At 41.6% G+C, this 22,690-nt stretch overlaps 1 protein-coding gene across 1 annotated transcript in view; it reads left to right on the top strand.

The window, feature by feature from the left end:
* The window catches only part of CATSPERB (catsper channel auxiliary subunit beta), a 116,599-nt gene extending 94,464 nt beyond the window's left edge, over positions 1 to 22,135 (top strand). Inside the window, exons 19-26 of the mRNA XM_084826884.1 lie at positions 5,283 to 5,422; positions 6,618 to 6,809; positions 11,580 to 11,690; positions 14,733 to 14,843; positions 16,781 to 16,919; positions 17,467 to 17,567; positions 20,295 to 20,369; positions 21,615 to 22,135. Of these exons, the coding sequence (XP_084683010.1) occupies positions 5,283 to 5,422; positions 6,618 to 6,809; positions 11,580 to 11,690; positions 14,733 to 14,843; positions 16,781 to 16,919; positions 17,467 to 17,567; positions 20,295 to 20,369; positions 21,615 to 21,830 (1,085 nt within the window). The 3' untranslated portion in view covers positions 21,831 to 22,135. The remainder of the gene's footprint in view (positions 1 to 5,282; positions 5,423 to 6,617; positions 6,810 to 11,579; positions 11,691 to 14,732; positions 14,844 to 16,780; positions 16,920 to 17,466; positions 17,568 to 20,294; positions 20,370 to 21,614) is intronic.
* The last annotated feature ends 555 nt before the right edge of the window (positions 22,136 to 22,690 follow it).

Raw genomic sequence — 22,690 nt, forward strand, 5'->3', positions numbered from 1 at the left:
AAGTTATGAATGGAAACTTAATTTCACTTAAGTCTGCATTTCCTGTAACTTCAGTGAAAATACTTGTCTAACTAATACACAATTTAATCAAAAGGAATCCAACACGTGTGTGTGTGTGTACGATTTGAGAACATGTGTATATATATATATATATATACACACACACACACACACTCACGCACACACGCACATATTATCAGAAGCTGAGAATGTTTTGGTGGGAACCCTCCTCTGCTGTCCTACAGCGCATGTCCTGGTGGGTTCCTGCCTATTCCCTCAGTTCTAGTGAGACCCCATTGTGGCCTCGTGACTGAGGGCAATAATCAACACCTCAGTACCAAAACTCATGCAAGCATCAACACTGAAGCGGGGATGGTGGGTGGGTTGTTATAGGTAAGCAACTGTCCTTTGGATGGAGCAGTCCTATTGGGATCAATGTTCTTCTCCGATCCTGGGGGCGACCGCCTATCCAGTGCAGGGTGGGAGGAGTGGTGAGGAGCAGATCTCCTCTGTGCTTCTGCCACTCTGCTTTTGCAGCTAGACAGCTGATTTTGGGTGTCTAACCGCAGGACCTCGGAGCATGGGAAGGGATGGCCGGACAACACATAGGAAGTGTCATACCAGTGCTTCCGACCTCCCCACCCTGGCCCACCCCCAGGAACGCCCCATTTTCCCCGCTCTGTGCTGTTCTTATGAGTGCGGAGCACAGGGCTGATCTGCGCTGCCAACAAGGCAGCGCAGGAGGGGGTGGAGGTCAGTTCTTTGGGAATTGACCTTGGAGCATGGGCTTCTAGGTCAGTTCCCAAGAACCAGCCAATCCCATGGCTGTCTAGCCACTGACTAGCGGCCATAGGATTGCACCCTTAATGTACTTATTTTATGATAGTTTTAATTATGCTTTTATCTTAATTTTGGTTTAATTGTTGCTAGCTGCCCTGAGTGCCAAAGGCAGGATATAAATTAGGTATATGAAGGGGAAAAGGGGGTTGCCCAAGCTCCCAGTAGTGTAGGCAGGGACAACAAATAGGCAGTAGACTGCCACCATCCGTTTACGTCCACATCAGCCTGAGCCAGGGAACTCTCAGACCTTCCAGGACACTTGGGGTGCTAAAACAAGGGTTCAAACCAAAATTATCTAAGCCCTCAAGCCAGAAACGTTACACAGTAGCAAAGGATCAAGCGAAAGCCACTGAACGTAGTACTGAAGGTTACCTGGAAGGAGGCACACACAGTTGTACAGGTAGATATGAAGCTTATTGATATAGGGAAAAGGGAAAGGGATGAATTGTTATACAGAAAATCACAGAGAACCTTTGAAACAATACCCCAAGCAAAATAACAAAGCAATACCTAAGCCTATCCTATATATTACCGAAGTAAGGGTCTCCCAACAGGACAGGGACCAATCCAGGATCCAAGAACTCACAAACCCAAGGCAAGTTGACACCAGTAGGTGGAAATGACTGGGCAACTCGCAGCCTCCTCTTTTTATCTTTGAGGCCCTGACAACTCAGGGAAGATCCCATGCAACCAGTCACATGCCAACTCTAGCACTATTTCCAAACCCTGAAAGGGAGGGGGCTCTTTCTCACAGGAATACAACTGAGATCATCTGGCCCAATTAATGAAGTCTTACCCTGGGCTTGAGAGCTTGAGTGGCTTGGGCTGCCCAGGCTGTCTCAAGACAGCAGATTCATAGGTGGTTATATCACTATGTGCTATTATGGTTTGGCCGGAGCTTTCAATTAGGACAGAAAAATGCCTGCCTTGATGTCTGCCACCTGCTGACTGGTCTGGGAACCTTACCTGGGAGGAGGTGGCAGTCAGATGGGCAGTGGCAGGGAGAGGCAACGCTCAGCCTGGCAATGAGAAGTGCTGGGTGATGCTGTTGCAGCCGCTGCCACTATCTCCACTTCTCGGAGGAGTGGGGGATTCCCAGGCAGTGGCAGGGACTCGGCAGCAGTGCAGATAACCAACATTCAGCAGCTGGTGCAGAGAAGAGAAGCGTTAGATGAAACTTCATTTCTGGGGGTGGGGGGATGTACAGTCAGGGCCAGAAATATTGGAACAAGAATAACTGTTTTGGCAGTTGGCCTCTGTACACCACCACATTGAAGTAGAAAGGAAACACACCCAGATGGGAGTGAAGTCAGGACTTTCAGCTGTAATTCAAGGGGCTTGACAAAAGTGGGGCACTAACCATTTAGGAAGGACAGCCAGTGGCATACACACGCACCCATCGTTGGTGGCTCATAAGTAATGGAACAAATGGCTGACAACAAATGGCATGGCCAAGTGCGGCCTGTTTCCTGGGTACCCCATGACCAATCAAGCAGAGAAAAGGCCAGGAGGCGGTTCTGAGTGTTACATTTGCATTTGGTAGCTGTTCACTGGAACTCCCAACATGAGGTCCAAAGAGGTGTCCATGCGAGTGAAGGAAGCCATCATTAGGCTGAGGAAACAAAATAAACCCATCAGAGAGATAGCAAAAACAGTGGGAGTGGCCAGCACAACAGTTTGGAACATCCTGAAACAGAAGGAATTAACTGGGAAGGTGAGCAACAGCAAAAGGCCTGGAAGAGCACGGAAGACAACTAAAGTGGATGACCGCAGAATTCTGCTCATGGTGAAGACGAACCCTTTCACAACATCTAGCCTGGTCAAGAACGCTCTTGCAGAGGTAGGCATGTCATTGTCAACATCTACAGTCAAGAGACGGCTTTATGAATGTAAATACAGAGGCTTCACAACAAGGTGCAAACCACTGGTAACACTCAAGAACAGGCAGGCCAGATTAGCCTTTGCCAGCAAACACCCCCAAAAGCCTGCCCAGTTCTGGAATAAGATTCTTTGGACTGATGAAACCAAGATTAACTTCTATGGGCATGTATGGCTGCCAATGGAACCGGTAAGCTGGTGTTTATCAATAAACTGGTGTTTATTGATGACCTGACTGCTGATGAAAGCAGCAGGATGAATTCTGCAGTGTATAGGGCTATACTTTCTGCTCAGATTCAGCCAAATGCTGCCAAACTGATAGGACGCCACTTCATGTTGCAGATGGATAATGACCCAAAACTTACAGCAAAAGCTACCCAAGAGTTTCTCAAGGCAAAGAGGTGGGATGTTCTTCAATGGCCAAGTCAGTCACCTGATCTCAACCCAATAGAGCATGCTTCTCACTTACTGAAGACAAGACTGGAGGCAGAAAGACCCACAAACAAGCAGCAGCTGAAGGCAGCTGCAGTAAAGGCCTGGCAAAGCATCTCAAGGGAGGAAACTCAGCATTTGGTCATGTCCATGGGTTCCAGACTTCAGGCAGTCATTGACTGCAAAGGATTTTCATCCAGGTACTAAAGGCGATCCTTAAGTTTGAAATGATGTTGGTTTGTTTCATTACTTATGAGCCACCAACGATGGGTATGTGTGTGTATGCCACTGGCTGTACTTCCAGAATGGTTAGTGCCTCACTTCTGTCAAACCCCTTGAATTACAGCTGAAAGTCCTGACTTCACTCCCATCTGGGTGTGTTTCCTTTCTACTTCAATGTGGTGGTGTACAGAGGCCAACTGCCAAAACAGTTATCCTTGTTCCAATATTTCTGGCCCTGACTGTAAAAAGCATTTTTCTCAGGGCCACCTCAAACCTGGATTTGGCCTTGAATATTTGTGGTAGAGAACTGGGATTGGTATGTGTATAGTTCATTTGATGTGTGATATGTCCATCAAGCCATAATGTTTCCTTTCCCTAATTAGTCCTTTCTCGAAGACCATGGAATTTTGTGTACAATATCATCTTGTGCGGTGCAGGGCTTAGTTTGGTCCGTGCAGTTTATTCTGATTAAATTCCATTCAAAGCAATAGGACTCTAGTCAAAACTAAGAGCTTCTCCTCATGAAGTTAAAATCTCGCACCCTTACAGGGCTTCGGTTTCTAGATTCCTTGTGGGATTAAGATTGTCTCCTTCACACATAGTTGTTTCCAGGTTTTTTCTTTCTGAGCAAGTTCTATATGTTTCATTATACAGCCACTAGATGGCACTGCAATGAAGCAGCATTCCGGAAATGCACCAGAAATTTATTACACTTCAAACCATGATAAAATCTCATATCACATTATCCCCATTGAGAATTATGCTGCTATAATGGTGAGCACAGGAGGGGCCCTGGAGGTTGATGACGTCATATAAAGGACCCCTACAAAAAGTGAATGACCAATCATGAGTGCACAATAAAAACCTCATGTAGAAATGCCCTAATTCATCCCAGTGTTGTCTATCAAATTTAGTCATGACTGGCTTTAGATGAATTGACCCTCTACATACACAATTTTGGGCAGACGATCAATCCGTAATAGAGGATTGGGATTGGTCTGGCCCACCCTGTCTCCAATGATATACCTGTCTTGCTTGATGTTTACTGCTTGGGTTCTTGCTCATCTAGAGACCTATGTGTGTAGGCCTTGTCATGTGACCTGTACACTTTGGGTTCTACACATATAGACTCTTACATAAATGTGAAATCCGAATTATGAATTTCAGGCATGCACCATGTCAGGTGAGATGGACTGGTGTTATCCCAATCCCCCACTGTGGATACTAGATTGAATGTTTATGTAGGACTATAAATCACTACCAAACACAGATTCTATCATATGCCTCTATCTTTTTCTAGGGCAGGATCCAGAAGCCCTACCTCTGCTTTAATTTAGAACAAATTGTAGATTTGCATGGCTATTTTATGCCATGAATTTAAACTATTTGCCTTTAATGCAGAACAAAGAAGAAAATGTAGGTTGCCACATTTGCAGTGATTAGCAAAACCCCAGCTAACACTTTGTTTCTTATTATTTCTCCCAGGAATTAAAATCAGGCTAACCAATCTATAATATCCTAAACCTTCCTTCCATTTTGAAAATATGATGGTAGTACAATAGGTGCTAGGTATGTTCATGTGGCCTGCTTCACCCTTCTGAGTCTAGCAGCTCTTTAGGAATTCTGAAACATAATGTTCATTATAAAGGAAGGCTTATCTCAAAAATTATAAGCCACAGAGATTTTCTTGTTGATTCCTGCTAACAGATCTTTCCTGCAAAATACATATGGATTTTTCATTCTGATTTAATGTTTTGAAATTGGAATCAGCAAAAATGCTCAAGCATTTTTGTCCGAACTGGATTCGGAAAGAGGGGTCTTGGGTCATGCTTTTTTTCTTTGGTGAAGTTGTTCTACAGAAAGGGAATAGTGGAAATGTGCATAATCTTCACTGTGGTTTCATTCCACAGCCTATCAGGTGTTTCATATGGGACTAATGAAGATAATAGTTGGAAGGCCTTCTCTACTGGAAGTGAATGCAGAAGATTACTGGGATGACAATTATAGTTATATAGTCGATATAAGAGTTAATAGCAAATTTTTTGAACAGGTAACCTTTGTTTAGGATGTTTTGATAAAATACAAGCAGGTTTAAAGTACATCCAGAGTTCAAAGTGTTATACTAGTGCTGTTTTCCCCAATACATCTATGCAAGAATGGTTTTCCCCACAAAATCCTGAAAATGGTCAGTTGTTTAGTGAGAGGTAGTGTAGTGGTGAGAGTGACGGACTGGGAGCCGGGAGATCCGGGTTCTAGTCCCCACTTGGCCATGGAAGCTCACTGGGTGACTTTGGGCCAGTCACAGACTCTCAGCCCAACCTACCTCACAGGGTTGTTGTTGTGAGGATACAACGGTGAGGAGGAGGATAATGTAAGCCGCCTTGAGTTCCTTGCGAGAGGGAGAAAGGCGGGGTATAAATGCAATAAATAAATAAATAAATAAATAAGCAAGCCCCCACACAATAGTTCCCAGGGCACTCTGGGACTAGGGAATGAGTATTAAACCAGTTTAAATCTATAGGTTAGAGATACCTCCTGTGTGGATTAATATGATGTGGGTATGTAGAATACACATGTGGGCAACTTAAACCTGTGTAAACAGGAAATGATCTACCCACATTGTTCTAATTATAGGTGGAATGTATTACACTATTGTCTGTCTTCTGTTTCAGTATACAGAATGCTTCGCTATTGTCTAATGCAATTGTTTATTTACACAACTCACTGTAAGATAATCATGAAAGACAGTGACTCTGTGAAGTTCAGAGGGATGTGAACATATCAGCCTCAATCCAGCCAAAGTTAGTTTTGCCTTAGGTGCAAGTCTGTGCACAGTTAATTCCACTGATCTCCAAATAGAACTGCACTGCAAGACTTGTTGAAAACAATGGGATATAAGTTATTAACTACTAATATTTTCTATTGTTACCAATGTTGTCACACCTAACTTTAGCTGGATTGGTACCACTGTCTTGGTGTGGATATGTTTGTCATAAGTTTATTTCAGTGTATAAAATGAATGGTATCCCATGGAGATTTGTCGACTAAGAGTACTTGAACTATTCCAATTAAAAGACAGCATCTGAAATTTTTCCCAGTATGTACTAAGTATACATACTATGCAGGCAAAACAAATGTTAAGAGATTACTTTAACAACTTTCATGGAGTAGGCCATATGGTAGAAAGTTAATTATTCATTTATGTTGGAGATAATTAATGTTATGCTTTTAATAAACATCCCTAGGGTAAAACCACCATAGCTGTGATTATTACCTCTGCATCCCTTCTTTGTGATGTCACAACTATTGTCTTAACACTGAAGAATTCCTGCTCTTATCTTAAAACAATGCACTACGTTCTACCTATTCAAATCTCTGTGATGGACTGGTTATCTGGAGAGCCCAGCATGGAGCACAGAGTTTTAAAGAATCTGCCGGTAAGGATCCTAAACCCTGTCTGTCGGATTATTCATTTCAAATTCCTTTCCTGCCCTTTCCTAAATGGCAAAGATGTACCAATGTGCTATGTGGCCACAGGATACATTGTTTCAAAGCCAGGTACACACACACACAAGACATAACTCTCTGACCCATTGCATACAGCGGTGCTGGGTGCATCAATATAGCCATAGTTGCTCCAGGACACTTATTGATTGCAGCCTCACAATAGAGGAGAGACTTATTTATCTTTATCATTATGTGTCTCAAAAGACTTCTCAAGGGAGCAGCTCCAGGGAATGCCTACTGTTTCTGTTATGAAGTCCATCATGCTGCATACTCTATGGCAGTGTTTCCCAAACTTCTGATCATGGAGACACACTTTTTTCTTTTCACTTGTATTTACATGAGTCAGTAATATTGTTGTGCCCCCTGACTTAAAGGAAACAAGACCAAGAGATGCAGCGAGCAGCTTCCTCATCGGATGGGTATTTGGGACTCATTGGAGCCTTTAATTCAGTTTGTTTTCTTTGGAAATTATCTGTCTATGGCCACTCAAAGGTGACAGGAGTCTAATGAGACAGAGCTATGCCTTATTTGTTTGTTTCTTCCCCTAAGAGCCAGGTCATATGTACAGTAATGTTACTGATGATACAATGATGTGGCGGGGGGGGGGGGAGAGGAGATGTCAGTAGGAGAAGAGCAAGTTCTTGAAGGCTTTGGACATCAAAGAGAGTAAAGCATAACATCCCATTATGGCTGCAATCTTATAACCACCTCCCTGGGAGTATGAACTCAGTGGGCTTTACTTCTGAACAAACATGTATAGGATTGCACTGTATGTTACCACTGATATTCTAATAAAGAAGAAAAAGGTCTTGTGCCAATGCAATTTTGGGGCATGAAAAATAGATGAGGAAGGATCTCAAATAAAAATGCAGAGTATGTACATGTCTATGTAATAATAGTAATGATCTAAGATTTGCATAGTTCTTTTTTCTCAGTAAAAATCTGCAAAATCTTGAAAAAGTAGAAACTTTGCCATACGTTATAAGAGAAGAGCAAAGTTTGCAGGATATGACTCTGATGCATTCGGAACAAGTCTAGGAAAAACAGGAAGTGATGTCACCCTGGAGCTAGGATTTTCATGCTGATGAGATAATATTGGTTCTGAGCCCTTAAGCTATGATAGGAATTGAGACTAAAGAGAGCAATTGTGTTTGTTCGGAGAGGAAGGATACAGCCCTGAGTCAGCCTTGGGACACTATTAAATGGGACATCACTCGATGTGGAAGGGACACAGTAAACCCCGGCTGGCAAATATCTGATCATCTTATTGGAGTCGCAAATGTGCACAGGCCCAGACATAAGAATGTGAAGTAGGGGTGGGTTATGGAGGAGATAATTCCCCCGTTCTGCTCCTTTATTGTTCTTTTGGTTCACTCTGCTCTCCATTCCAGTCTTCATAAATTCTGGTTTAACTAGAAGATTTTGCAAAACTAATTCCAGAATTGAAGCACATGCATTTTCCTTCACATCATGTTATATTTTGCCTCCCAACTTTGCATTACCAGTGCACACATGTGCATGTATCAAACTCTGCAAAAGCCCATTTTGATGTTATCTTAGGTATAACTACATCACAATTTTGTGTGTGTGTGGTGTTTTACTGATGCCTGCGTGCATTTCTGCATGTTGGTAAAACACCACACAAAAGAACCTTGATACTGCATGTGGAATCACATAAAATTTGCTTTTCGTCATGTTTTATCAGTGTACCCATTGTCCATGCACACTGGTACTGATAACCAGTGCATAAAGAATCCTGATTTGATCATGCATACAGCCATATTAAGATTGCTTTATCAGTGCGTGTATGCATTGGTACTGTAGATGAAGAAGAAACACATATGATAAATGATAAACTGTGGCAAACTGGGCATGCACAATGCTTTGTGAAAAATTAACAAAAGAAAACACAGAACAACTGAGAATTTCTAATGTATTGGTGCCACTTTGAAAACAAGACTATGTAATTCAGAACTCCAAACTCTGGGGAGAAGGTTGGATCAGGATCTTCCAGAAGCATCAATAAGTGGGGTAAACAGGAAGGTCTCAAGCAGGCTGATCAGTCTCAAGCAGGCTGAACAGGAAACAAGCAGGCTGATCAGACTAGAAGCTTTCCCAAGCCACAGGAGTCAACCAGGTAACAGTGGGAGAAAACATTCCTTTCTTGTAATTGTTTGTAATTGAGGCAAGGCATTTTCCCTAGGAGTGTAAACTAAAGTCAAGATTCAGTTCAGATTCCAGTTCAGAAAGAGGGTTAGCCCAGTTTGGCCTGCTTTGGAAGCCACACACTATGCTGGATCTGTATCAGAACCTCACTTAAACCTGATGCTTCCTGTCTCCCTGTTGACTATCACAGGAACTAACACAAACAGCTATAACTTCTTTACCTTTTGACTGAATTGGATTCACTTTCCTTTTTGAGTGGATGACACCTGCCAAATTTCAGACAAAATGGTGCAAATGTTTTCATGCAAGTAGCCTTTAAATTTTGAGGGTTTTTTTTTTTTAATGGAACTGTGTATAACTTTTTTTAGGTTTTATTGCAGTATTGGATGAAATTTGCAAGCATAGTGGCCCCTTTCTGAGGGGATGAAGCATGCCAAATTTCAAAAAGAGAGGTGCAGGGGGTTTGTGCAAGGGGAGTATTTAATTGGGGTGGGGATAATGGTTTTATTTATCCCCCAATTTTTATTTTTATGTGGGGAAGGTTATAGAAAATGGCATACGTTATAGAGGTGTTTCAGCATAAGTAAACAGAAACAATAGGTACAGGAGTTGGGGAGTTATGATGGATGACATATGGGTGTGTGTGTTTCCTGCTCAATTGACACCAAAGTCTTGGAAACTAAGGGTGCAATCTCATGCCTGTTTAGACAGAAAAAAAGTCCTACAGCTCCCAACATTCACCACCCAGCTATGCTTACTGGGGAATGCTGGATGTAGTAGGTCTTTTTTCTGTCTAAACAGGCATAGGATTGCACCTGAAGTGATAGATGGGATCTCTCTCTTTATTTAAAGAGAGAGAGTGAGAGCAGCATTTGGTGCAACTATAAAACCCTTGTAAAGCCTTCAGAGCACCACTCTCCCCACCCCTAACCAGGCAGAGAGGGAATTTCCTTCTCGCTCTTTGTTTCAGAGTGGAACTTACAGCTCACCACTGGACTTTACGTTGAGAGCAAGTGCCCAGTTGTACATCTAAAACCCTTCCTGCTTGTAACACTTTTTGCCTGTTTATCCCACTTTCAAAAAGATCAGAGATCAGCTGGAGTTAAACAAAAAGAAGCAGGATATCGCCTGTAGTGCTGTGCATAGTGCTATAATTCAGCCACTAGATGGTGCAGTTTCATGGAAAATATAGAAAGTAATGCTGCAGAGAAAGGTCATTTTTAATTCCATGTCAAGTTTGTCGCCTGATGGAGCTCATCCTAATTGCACCAGGGAAATGGAAGCAGAAAGCCCTGGTAAGGCTGCAGGATTTTTTCATAATGTAGAGAAGCTCTCAGAATATGGGGACTCAGTGGAACTCCACATACCTGGTTGGGAGTTGGTGTCAGCAGCAGCCACAGTCTCTCCCAGTTAGTGCTGCCATAGTCACAAAACGTAGTGGAAGCACAGGAACTGCCTCTGATAAACTCCTTCTACATTCCTCCCAAAGTAATGTGACTGGGAGTAAAAAAGGAGAGAACTGATAAAATCATTCCCTGGTTGGAAGCTAGTGCTGTCAAGTACAAATCTACACCCACTTCTCCCCCTCCCTGGTGTTTTCCTTATATGGAAAGCTTGGGGAGAGATGTATCAATTTTTGCAATTATGTTTCCATTTCCCTCCGAATTACTCTCAAAACTTCAGAAGGAGCATGATTTGGTTTGTGGCAACTCATGGGACACCAGCTTCACTTTGGACAAGCCCAAAACCTCCTTGAAGTGACCTGATTTGCTTCCAGATTTGGGATTCATCCTAGCTGAATGTACACCTCTAATTTTCACATGCCGCTCCAAACATTTTGACTTTTGAGAAGTTCAGAAGATCCAACTGACAGCATAAAACCACCTGACATTACAGGCTTAAGAGTAAGCATCCAACATGAAGATGTGTCTGGTTCTGCTGTGCTGGAGCCACAGAACAACACTTCTGTGGCACTTGTGGAAGAAAGCCTACAGCTGCTAGAGAGCCAGAAAGATAGCATAGCTTACTGAACATTATTTATTTATTATTATTTATTTGTCTTGTATTCCACCATTCTACCAAGAAATGGCCCTCAAGATGGCTTTGAATTTATTATTCAAAGTATTTTTATAGCACCCTTCAATCATATTCCCAGGGTGGTTTACAGAAGAAATAAGGACCTAGATAGAAAGCTACCATAGCAGGCAGCAGAGCTTGAGAGAGAAATTACAAGTTTCCTTGTATTCTGGCACTGCATTTTCCTGTGTGCCCTGCTGTAACATAGCTGAATTTACAGGATTAGTTGCTAGTTGATAACAAGAATGCCCCTGATAACCAATTATGTGACATGTAATATATAGTCAACACCTGGAATGAATTTCTTGGCTATGTTTTATTCCAGTTAAATTCCAGTTTAATCAGAGTAATTTCAATGAAATCAGTGGGACTAGTAATGAGTAAATGAGTATATGGTTAGGAATATAGTAATGAGGAGCCACCGGTCATATTACTGATCAGTATTCTCTTTCATACAGGTGAACTACAGGCCACCATCTGAATTGGGAATTGCTGTTCCACTCACAGAAAACTTTTATAATGCTGACCCCAGCAAACCTAGAATGAGAGATTATTTTGCGGGATCAAAAGTAAGACTTGGTAGCTGCTCATGTAAAAACTTTGATGTACATTTTTTAAAATGGTTATCAATTTTATACACTCTGCTGTCACATATTCTCTTTAATGCTAAACACACAAACAAATCTATATAATCAAAAGAGGTGTATAATAAGGTGGATAATTTTGTAATTTGTCTAACAGGAGAGGGAAGCCTCCACCCCACGGGCCCATGGAGGTGCCCAATCCATTTCCAAGATGCACCCCCTCACCTAGGGAGATGAATCCCTGTGTTATCTCCAATCTCTTATTGGAGATAACGGGCTTCTCCCACATTTGGCGAGTCACTCAGCATCTGGCTGGGTCCCTTGCTGTGCAACTGATGCCCTACTTGGGACATGAGCAGTGAGGGAAGGAGGCACCAGTGCCTGGCCTAGTCATTTTTTGTGCAGAGAAAGTCACAGAGCAATATGCCTCTTTGCATGGAGGAAAAAAAGTGGGTAGGGTGGTGCCACTGATGTCACAGGAAGGGGCAGGTCTTCAAGGTGGGCCCCTGCTCCCTACACACCATCAGGTCTGCCAGCTTGGTTGGAGGGGACAGTCTGGCCCCCAGACCAAAAGAGGTTGCCCACAACTGGTCTACAAGATGGATGAACATTGCCATGGAATCCACAAGTTGTGTACACTCTCTGTCAACAGAATTTGGTCCAGACCTCAGGCATCCTGCTCAAACCTACTACAGATGTGACCTCTGTAAAGAAGAGATAAATTTTCATGCAATTCTTCAAGAAAAAATAATCAGAGAATCTGTGCTTAGATCCTCATATTTTAACTTAATGGCTACTTCACGTCACTCTCCAAACCTTTGTAGTAATAGGGTAGATCTGCTCAGTATCAGGGCGTATGTTGAAGCAACAGCTCAACGGGTTCACGATATGCTCAGAATGAAAACATTTTCAGACCAATCTGAAAGCACCCTTGCAGCAGTCTGTACAAACGTACTATTTTCTGCTGTTGGCAAATTCTAAAAAAAATAGTTTAACAAGTTAAGCTTTCCTATTCTAGCAAAGAGATGGGTCAGCTTGGTGCTACACCACATACTTTGCAGCTAGAGCTGGCTTTAGGGATGGATAGATCAGCCTGTTTCTGGTCTATATCACTTTTGCATATGTTCATTTATAAATCCATTCCATCCCAATTCTGCACTAATCTGGGATGTTTAAAAAAAAAAAAATACACATTTCTAAACAAAGTACACTTTTCTATGTGTATTTTATCCTAACATACACATTTTTACATGCATTTTTTGAGCTGAGAAGTGTATCGCCAAATTTGGAGAAGAGCTAAATCCAAAGGATAACTGTTCCAGTGCACAGGTTAATCTGGGAGGTGCAGTTCAAGTCAATTTACATCAGAACTTGCAAACACTGAAATCCTCAAGCATTTAAAGCCTTTCTGCACAAGGCATTTATTGTGCATTCATGATTCCTCACTGTAATTTGCAGGTGCTTTATATGACATCATCATCCTCCAGGGCCTCTCCCATTCTTTGCAACCATTTTAGCTTTTTTTTTTCTGCCAAGGAAAGTCTTGTACTTTTTTGAATGGCGGCATGAAACCCAAGTGTGTTTCCGTAATTCTGCTATACCGCAGTGCCATCTAGTGGTTGTGTAATGGAATGTATAGAAAGGCAGAGAAAGACACCCCACCCGCGGAAAAAAAAATGTGTGAAGGAGCTGATCTTAATCCCACAAAGAATCCAGAAGAAAAAGCCTTGGTAAAGTAGTCGGTTAAAAGCCGCATGTAAAAAGGCTCTTAGTGACCACCAGTTGCTAAGTGTTTACAGACATGAGAGGCCTTCAGTTATCCTTAACACAATAGAAGCAAGGAATTTCTTTACTTTTTGAGGAGTCAGAACCTCCAGCATTGGAGATATAAAATCCTCCTTGTGTGTGTGTAGAGTACCCTGCATCAAACATTGGATGCAGGGTAATCTACACAAAGAGGTCCTTGCAAGACAATCACTCCTGAGACATCTGGTACCCTGGACATTAAACCACATGGTTCAGTTTGAACTGGGAAATGCTTGAATGAGCACATATTGACCAGTGTCCATTCACTTATAGACACATGCGTGCATGCGCAGACTCACAAACACATACACACGAATATATACGTATGTCTGGAACAGTATCGCTACTAGTTTTGTAAAAAATGTTTGTACAAGATTCTTCTTAAGGTGCCATCTCCTATCGGAGGTTAGCTGTCATTACAGCTATTTTAGTTTTTTATGCTGCTGTTCTGAATAATTGTGTAGAAGTACAGCTAAACCAAGATGAAGAATTAATATACAGACATATGAAGATATATAAGCTCAGATCCTTTAAAATGTTTTTTTTTTTTTCAAAAGGCAAATAGCCTTTTGAGGCATGAGGAACAGGTCAGGTTGAACCAGTTAAGATTTTATTTTATGTATTATTTATTTTTTAAAAAATTCTAATGCACAGTTTCATTCATAAGGGGAACCAGGGTGATATACAAATAATTAAAAAACAGGTAACATATTACAACAATAAAATTTTAATAAATACAATACAATTGGGAGGCATACATTCATTGTAACCCTCAGAGTAACAGTATCACCATCTGACACTTGTAATCCTAGGGATGCTGGGGCCAACTGAAAAAAGGCACTGCTAATAGTGAGCAACTCTGATCAATTGCATACAAGTACAGCTGAGCCAACAGAGCCTTGCTCAGCCCTCACCTTGAGCCCCAAGCTTCACTGCTGCCTTCTCTTTCTTCCCCTGATTCCTCATCCCATCCCAATTCACTACCCATGAATAGTGGGTACCCATGAATCATCCATGGGGACAGTGATGGCTGAGAAATGGTCAGCTGGGACATTGCCCAGATCGTTTTCAGTTTGAGTATTATCCAAATTATTTATTAGTCTTGTTTCCACTTTGTAAGCAAAATAGAAACATTTGTTGTTTATTCATTGCTTGCCTTCAAAATCTCAGAATGATGGAAAAAACTGTAATATAGTCAATTTGCATATTCCCCCCCCCCAGGCTACTGGACGGTACAAGCAATGTGCTAACAAGTCAACTCGAGCTGAATGTAAATGTACAACAAATATGAAGTTGTCATTTTCTGTTGCCTTTTCAGATTGTAAGGAGAAGGTAAGAACTACATGCCACAAAATTGGAATTAATTTATTATTTATTTAAAAGGTTTATGTACTGAAAGCAATGCCTTCAGGATAGTTTACAAAGACCAGATAAAATTCAAAAATAACCAAATATAGTAAACTACAACATGTTGAAATAAAAATACATTTTAAACGCATGGGAAAATAAAAAGCTACTTGTCTGGCACTGAAAATATACCAATGTTAGTGCCAGGCAAACTTCTCTTGGGAGTGAATTCCATAAACGGGGTGTCACAACCAAAGAGTCTTCTCGATGTCTGCCTTATCTCAGGTGGTAGGGGCACTTGGAGGAAAGCCTCCAAAGATAACCTCAGTACACATGCAGGCTGATATGAGAGGGTACATTCCTTTAAGCTATCTGGGTCCAAGCAATATAGGATTTAAAGGTAAGCATCAGCACTTGGACGTGCACTTGGACTGGTAGCGACCATACACAAAATATGCATTTCCAGGAAAAATATGCAATTCCAAAGGACATTGCTGCAGTTCAGAATTTAAGCCATCCAAAAGCTGTATTGTTAGCTGATGTAAAAAGTGGCTAACCATGTGGAAAATAAAGTGAATAGTCCAGAACCATAAACCCTGATCAAGCATACCCATTTCTCCCCACTGCTAAAGACACTCTCCACAGATTTGACTGCTATTCTCTAGAGCTGCCTTCCCTACCTGTTGTCCTCCAGATGTTTTGGACTTCAACTCCCGTCACTTCCAACCAGCGTGGTCAATGGTCAGAAATGCTAGGAGTTGTTGTCCGAAACATCTGGGGAGTACCAGGTTGGGGAAGACTGTTCTAGAGAGTGTTCACCAAAGTTGCCAAGATGAAGGAAATAATTCTAGGACAAGTCATGTGAAGTTGTTGATTTTATAATAAGGGCAGCAATATTCTTAAGACAGCTGTATTGTATTTGTGCATTTTGGGTTTTTTTTTTCTCTTCTTCCTAGGTGTGTTTTTTACCTCTCACTCCAAATAAAGTTTTGTTCATGATGCTTCTTGAATACGTATAACACTCTTCTGCATTAGTGCTGTTCAGTTCCCAAGATCTTCTACTTCTCTGTGTAGGCTTCTAAGTGTCATGGAATGTGATGCTAAGCAACAGAGCACGCACAAGGAAAATGCACATGTTTGTTGTAGCGGTGTGTGCTATGCCCATGAATTACAACCACAAACTGCTGTGCAGCTTTGCCCACCGCACTCCCCTGGAAAAATTCCTGCAGACTCCAGTTAATGTGCTCTTAGTTGAGCATTCAGATTGAATTTTATCTCACCTGCATTCTAGCCATCTGTTTCATTGCTCCAAGCTGATCAAGCCTTGTCTTGCATATGAGGTACACCAAAGCAATGTTTTGTAACATAATGTTTTGCTGGAGTTAGCTGGAAACAGGGGGAAGCCTCTTCTTCATGGGTGCACAAGTTGCTGCTTGGAGACCTGCTGCTTGCTGAAAGAATGTCTGTTGACCTCTAAAATTCACTTCTTATATATTGGAAAATAAAGCAAATACTACAGACTTCATATCTCTCCTCTCCTCTCTCATCCAAAGGAAATATCCATAGCCTGCCCCTAAAACTGCTCACTGCTTGGCAAAGTAGGAGCTATTGGCTACTTCAGGGTGATGCAAATTCAAATTTCCCATCTGTCCAATCGAAGGACAGCCCTCAGAGGGGCAAGAATTGAATCAGCCCTCTTGTTTAGTAGAACAAACCCTTATTTATTTATTTATTTATTTAGTTGTGCTTTTAAACCACCAAATAACTGAACTTCTCTGGGCAATTACAATATGTTAAAAACATAAAATACAATGAGTTACATCCATCTCATCCATTTATAAATCCATACAGGATGGAGGTTATGCCGATAAAGTACATCATTATTTTAACATCAGCCATTTCTATGTAACTTGTATCTGTAGGCTCTGCGAATGAAATTTCCAGTAACGAAACTTGATCTCAATTTCACTGTTGAGAATGAGGGTCATTCTCAAAACCTCACATCTCCTTATTTTATCACAATAACAGAAGTCAACAACAGAACAAACTGGAGAATTTCAGGTAGGGAGCAGAAGAATGTTGGAATTCAGAAATATCCTTCCTTCCTGAAAAATTCTGTTGGAAATGTTTGTGAATTCAGTATACTTTCATGTTCTCTTTCTTGCCATGTAATATATTCACTTTAAAAGGAAGATGGTATTCTCTAGAGCTGAGTCAAAACAGCCTATTTAATTTTGTGTTCCCTTTCAGTATTGTTGAAACATTATGTCTGGAATTTTGTCATACTTTTCCTCCATATCCTGGGCCCTAGAAAGAACTACAGAGTTCTCCATTGGATAGCCCACAGGACACAGCTCAGGAACACTCCCAAGGCTTAGGAGCAAGGGAGATCTGCCAGGAAGTTGTCTGGTGAAGCTTTTCCATCCATCCAGCTGAGCTAAAGCTTTAGCAAAGTCCATTTGTATTCTCTCTGAAAGCCTTTTCCCAGCACATGGCAGTCACATGGGTTGTTGGGAGCAACCCAATGTGTACAAGGGGCTCTGCCTAAACATTAGCACCTGGAACAACATGGAACTATCACTCACAAATTGTTTTAACTATTTTTCAGATGCCAATGCAACATCAAGTACATTAAAAATGAAAAAATATTTGGAGTCTAAACTCAAAACCCAGCTATATAATCCAGATGGCCTGACTTTAACCATAACTGTAAGTTTTGCTGAAATAGATACTTTGGACAAAAAGACTAAAACCTGGCTGCCCAAATTCCTCTGATCTGAAACTGTATCCATTTGACATTAAAGAATTTCCATATTAAATTAAAACATACAAAATCCACTATTGCAAATATTTGATGTAGCTGCTGGTAAAACTGAGTCACCTACACCATTTCATATGTATAAGAGCTTTCTGGACAAGCAGCTCATCATATGGCAAAAGTGTTTGTGAATCACTTCACATAGCTGGCGGATGATTCCATCACTGAATGCTTCCCCCATGGAAGGAAAAAAAACCCTACATATAAAAAAATCTAGCACAACAGTTTGGATAGAGTCTTCCCCTCTGATATTTAGTTTTTTATATGCAGAGAATTTTTGGTACAGGGAATTCTGTTATGCATTTCTTACCCCTTCTGAAAAGACAGCTCCCCTGCAGGGAGGAACAAAGCAAGTCACCTTGCTTGGGGAGGCTGGCATCACAGTGAGGTTGCTCCCTTTTTGAAATGGTTGCCCTTCACACAGTTGACAGAACCAGGGGGCGATCTAAACGGAAACTCCTTTGTGAAGCAAATCGGGTAAAATCCGCATTTTCACAGAAACGAATTAGCTCTTTCCACGGCACACACAACCCAGTAAAGCGTTGCATTCCTCTGCTTTTGCAGGGCAAACGGGAACCGAAGCGGCATTAATTCGGGGTGGGGTGGGCAGGGTCCTGTGAGTAGAGATTAACATCAGCAATTGCGTAGCTTCAGGGCAGCCAGTGAGTGCAGGCTTGCTCTCCCTCCCCTCCTCCCTCCTGGAAAAGTGATATTGTGAATGACCGAGCAGTAGCAGTACTAATAATAATAGCAGACCCACAGCTGCTCTTGCATCTCTTTTCCTCTCCTTTCTCTCTGTAGGAATGGCTGGCTGAGGGAGGAGGGGCAGGGAAGGAAGAGAGAAAGGAGAGAGAGATGTTTACAAAGCACCAATTCTTCCCAATAATAATAATAATAATAATAATAATAGCAGATGCTGCTCTGGTCCTGGCAGTGAATGACTGAGAACAGCAGCACATTTGGAGGCTCAGTTCACCCATCCCGACTTCCAAGTAAGCATGGTTACCCAGTGCTCAAGGAATAAGTATTTAAAGCGAGAAGCAGCAACTGAGCCCAGCTTCGCAATAGCGGAGTTTCATAGCAGCAAGGCTGGCTTCCCTTCCCTTCCCACTCCCAAGCTCAGTTAATATTGAGAGCAAGAGGCAGCGACTGAGCCCAGGTTCACAACAGCGTAGTTTCACACTGCGCAGTTTTGATGAAAAAGGGCTGGCAAAGGAATTCTCCCGACTCCTCAGCTTCTGTTCTCGGCAAAGTGCAATTGAAGACAATGAGTTATTTCCAGGTAGACAACCCCCTGCTTTCCCCACTCCCCACCCCTACGCAACTTTTCCTTCCACCAATCAGTGCTGCTTCCACCAGCCTGCGCTGAAGCCAGCTGAGGTCTCATGGACGCCCAAACTGCACTGAAGCTGCTGTGATGGAAAAAAATGTCACAAAATGAGTTTGGGGGAAAAATAGATTTAGGGCAAGAAATGCTGTGCTAGATATGTCTGACATGATCAACTTGGGGGCAGAGACGACCCAGAACAAAAGCCCTGTGCAGATACCCCCCAGGTGATTTGGGTCTACCTATATGTTACATTAACAAAGCGATTAGAAATCAGTTTGTGGCTTCTAACATTTAATTACCAGATGCTGTGGGCCAGGGGGGGGATTGTGAATGACATCATAGCACAGGCGGGTGGTGTGGTGAGCCTTCTCTTCCCACCCACAATTTCAGTAAAAATGGCCACCACCCATGCAGCAATTAGCATTAGGAAAAAATTCTATTGGCACCAGTGGAAGTTTTGTTTCTTAATGCTAAATGCTGTGTTGAGGGAAGGGGTTTGTTCCAAGATTGCAGTTGGTGATGGCTTAAACCTTTGCTCCCCACATGTTTGCTTCCCCCACCCACTGGCTTGACTGCCAAACACCACCTTGTGTGTTTTATTTTTCTTTATTTAGAAATATTTTAGGCTGCCTTTAGAGGTACAACCCTCTCAAGGTTGCTTATATATTAAAACCCAATACTATAACAAAACAACAAAAATCAATACAATTATTAAACTCCAGTAAATGATAAAACTATGGTTCAAAAATACTAAAATTATTGTAGCTAAGAACCTATCAAGATGAAACACAACTCAAGACTGCTAAGTTAAAAAGTCTTTGCCTATTTTAAATGGAGCAACAACCTTTAGGCCGGGGATGGCAACTTGCATGCGGCCCTCAGCCTATTTTCAAAAGCCTGCAAGAGATCACTCTAGCAAAAATTATCTCTCCCTCCCTTGCTGGCCCCCTGGGTAGGCAGGGAGAGGGGGCAGGGAGCAGGTGAGATTAAAGGGGGAGCCCCTGCTCACTTTTGACTCCGGCCTCACTCGCCACCCTGCTCAGCATTGTCTCCAACACATTCTCCTTGAGCGAATACGGAAAAATGGTTCCTCACCCTTGATCTAGGCAATATTGCACCAAACACTAGATGGTGTATCGGTCAGTCATTTGCAAAAACATTTTCTTCTTTCAGTAATCAGGTCCTATTAATTCTCACAAGGATGTAAATGTACATTTTTAAAAAATGTGTTTCTTGAATGACAATAAATGTTACTAAATATTTGTTTTTAAAATTCTCTTTTCAACAGGGATCCGAGCTTTTCCATTTCAGGGTATCAGCTATTCCTGGAGTCTCTTTTTGTAATTTATTTGATGAATTTCAGGTATAGTACTTTGCTTTCTAAAAAAATCATAATACCAAAATATAGTACCACATAATCATAAAACAGAATACAATAATGAAAAGAAAACCCCAAATATCCAACCATTTACTTCAGCAAGTGTATAACAAAAGACTACACATGAACTGGTATATTATGAAAAATGAATCTAAATTCCACAAATTTAACCTAGGTTTTCTGTAGGGTTCCTCAAACGAAGCTGACAGAGTACCTAGAGTGTTGGGTAGGGCCCCCACAAATTGCCTCCAGACTTGATAGCCAACAGTTATTTCTACCAGTCAGCAGGAATATAGTAAAAATGCCTCTAAGCATAGGCAGAGTATCTTTCCCTTTCCAATGAGCAAGTGCAACTTCCTCTGGCCTTCCCCATAGAGAATTAAGGAAAAGAGCGTATGGGACAAGATGGTGTTGCACTCCCATACATCTGAATACCTTCATATCTTTTAGAAATTAAACTCCTTAGCAAGTATATCATATAACTTGAGGACAGAGAGGAGCGTCCTGAGAATTTGACCAGGGGGTACTGAATATGTGAACCCCACTGATCAAATGTTAAAGTGCAAGCCTAGCTGAGGCAAGCAGACCGCCCCCACCCCAGATACACACAAGCCTTGCTTGGCTGAGCTTGCGGTAGTTTGCACCCCATCCTCTTCCAGCTGTTAAACCTTCCCCCAAGGAAGACAAAACTGTGGGGAAGGTAGCATGCATAACAGGGCTTCCTGAAAATGGCCAGCAGGTGCCCTACAGACAACAAGCAACATGAAGAGTACCTTTTTCCTGCTCGGAAATCATAGGCTGGTCTATGGGAGTTGTAAAGTGTCATTTGCAGCTATAAAGAAGCCCAGCAACTATTAAAATTCTGCCCCATAAGTATTGCTCTTCCCATAAGAATTTGAACCCCATACTACTGTCCAATACAATATAATACAATATCCTGCAACAAACCCAAACAAATTTGGAGCCCAATACTATCCAAGTTTATTCGTAAGTAAGTAAAGTTCAGCAGGACTTACTCCCAAGAAAGCATGGCATAGGGTTGCTACCTCAGAGTCTGCACTGCAAGGGTTCTTCTGGGGTATGCTCCTTTCCCCCAATTTGTATTTGCAGTACTCACTATCACGAACACCAGTTCCAGTATCCTGCAAATAAGGCTTGGCAATCATAAATTAGTATTCAGATTTTGAAGGAAACTGGCTTTTGGAATGATCATAATATTTTCTTTTGCAGATTTATGTTGACGATTCTCCATTGGCTTTTCCAGGACAATATCTGATCAGTACATTTACAGCTGTATTAATAGGAGGGATTATCTTTGTGGCATTTATTCTGCATGTGTATGAAATTCAGATAGGAAGCATTTTGAAGGGGAAACTCAAAAGAAACAAAGTGGCATCAAAATCTTCCCTCACCTCAGGTTCAGCAACTTCTACTGAAACTAGTTGAAAAGTGACTGTCAATAACAATATGTTCCCCTTTTCAGTTATCAGTAACTTTATATACCTATATATGGGAAACTCTTCCATCTTTACTTGGCCAAAAATAGTTACACCCTTGTTAGGAACATTTTTGTGTGTGTGTGAAAATGTAAGGATTTTTCCCCCCATTTCTTTTAGTCATCATTTGTCAAGACTTCTTGAATTCTCTTGTGGGAAGTGAGTATGTATGTATTTCTAAAAGTTATGGGCTACTTTTCAGAAAATGCCATCAAAGCGATATACAATAAAATAATTAAAGTTTTATATACAGTGTATTATATTTGCATCTCTATATCTTTTATGTACCAGTTATTTCTTGATTAAAGGTTATGTAGAAAATATAGCAGAAGAGTTGCAATAATTTATCATAAATAAAAACAAAATGCTAAAACTAATGTCCTGAAAACAATGGAGAAAGCTACAGGCAAACATTATGAACTTAAAGACCACATTTTGTGGTAGGGAGGAGAGGAATTCCATAATCTTAAACCTTAGAAAACACATGTAAAAAAAATATAAACCCTATTCTGAGATTACAAAATTAAATTAAAAGAAAAATAAACTCCTCAAGGAGGAAATGTTTTAGAATTTAAAAAAAAAAAATTAGGTGCCTGACCCCTGCACCCCAGGCATCCCATTTGCACTCCACATGGGGTGCAAGAGGAGGAAGAGGGCAGTCCTACCTTCATCTTGTTCTGGGAATAGGGCCTCTGAAAGTGCAGACCTGAATGAGGGGGTTTCCTCTCTGGTCTGCCTCCAGGGCATACAAAGGAGCCCTGCATGTGGCATCCATTGCTTATTCCCCAGCCACCCTCCCAATATGTATTT

The sequence above is a fragment of the Heloderma suspectum genome, chromosome 1 (genome assembly GCF_057233095.1).
Source record: "Heloderma suspectum isolate Gila_16-S chromosome 1, 16-S_ref, whole genome shotgun sequence".
NCBI classification, from domain to species: Eukaryota; Metazoa; Chordata; class Lepidosauria; order Squamata; family Helodermatidae; genus Heloderma; species Heloderma suspectum.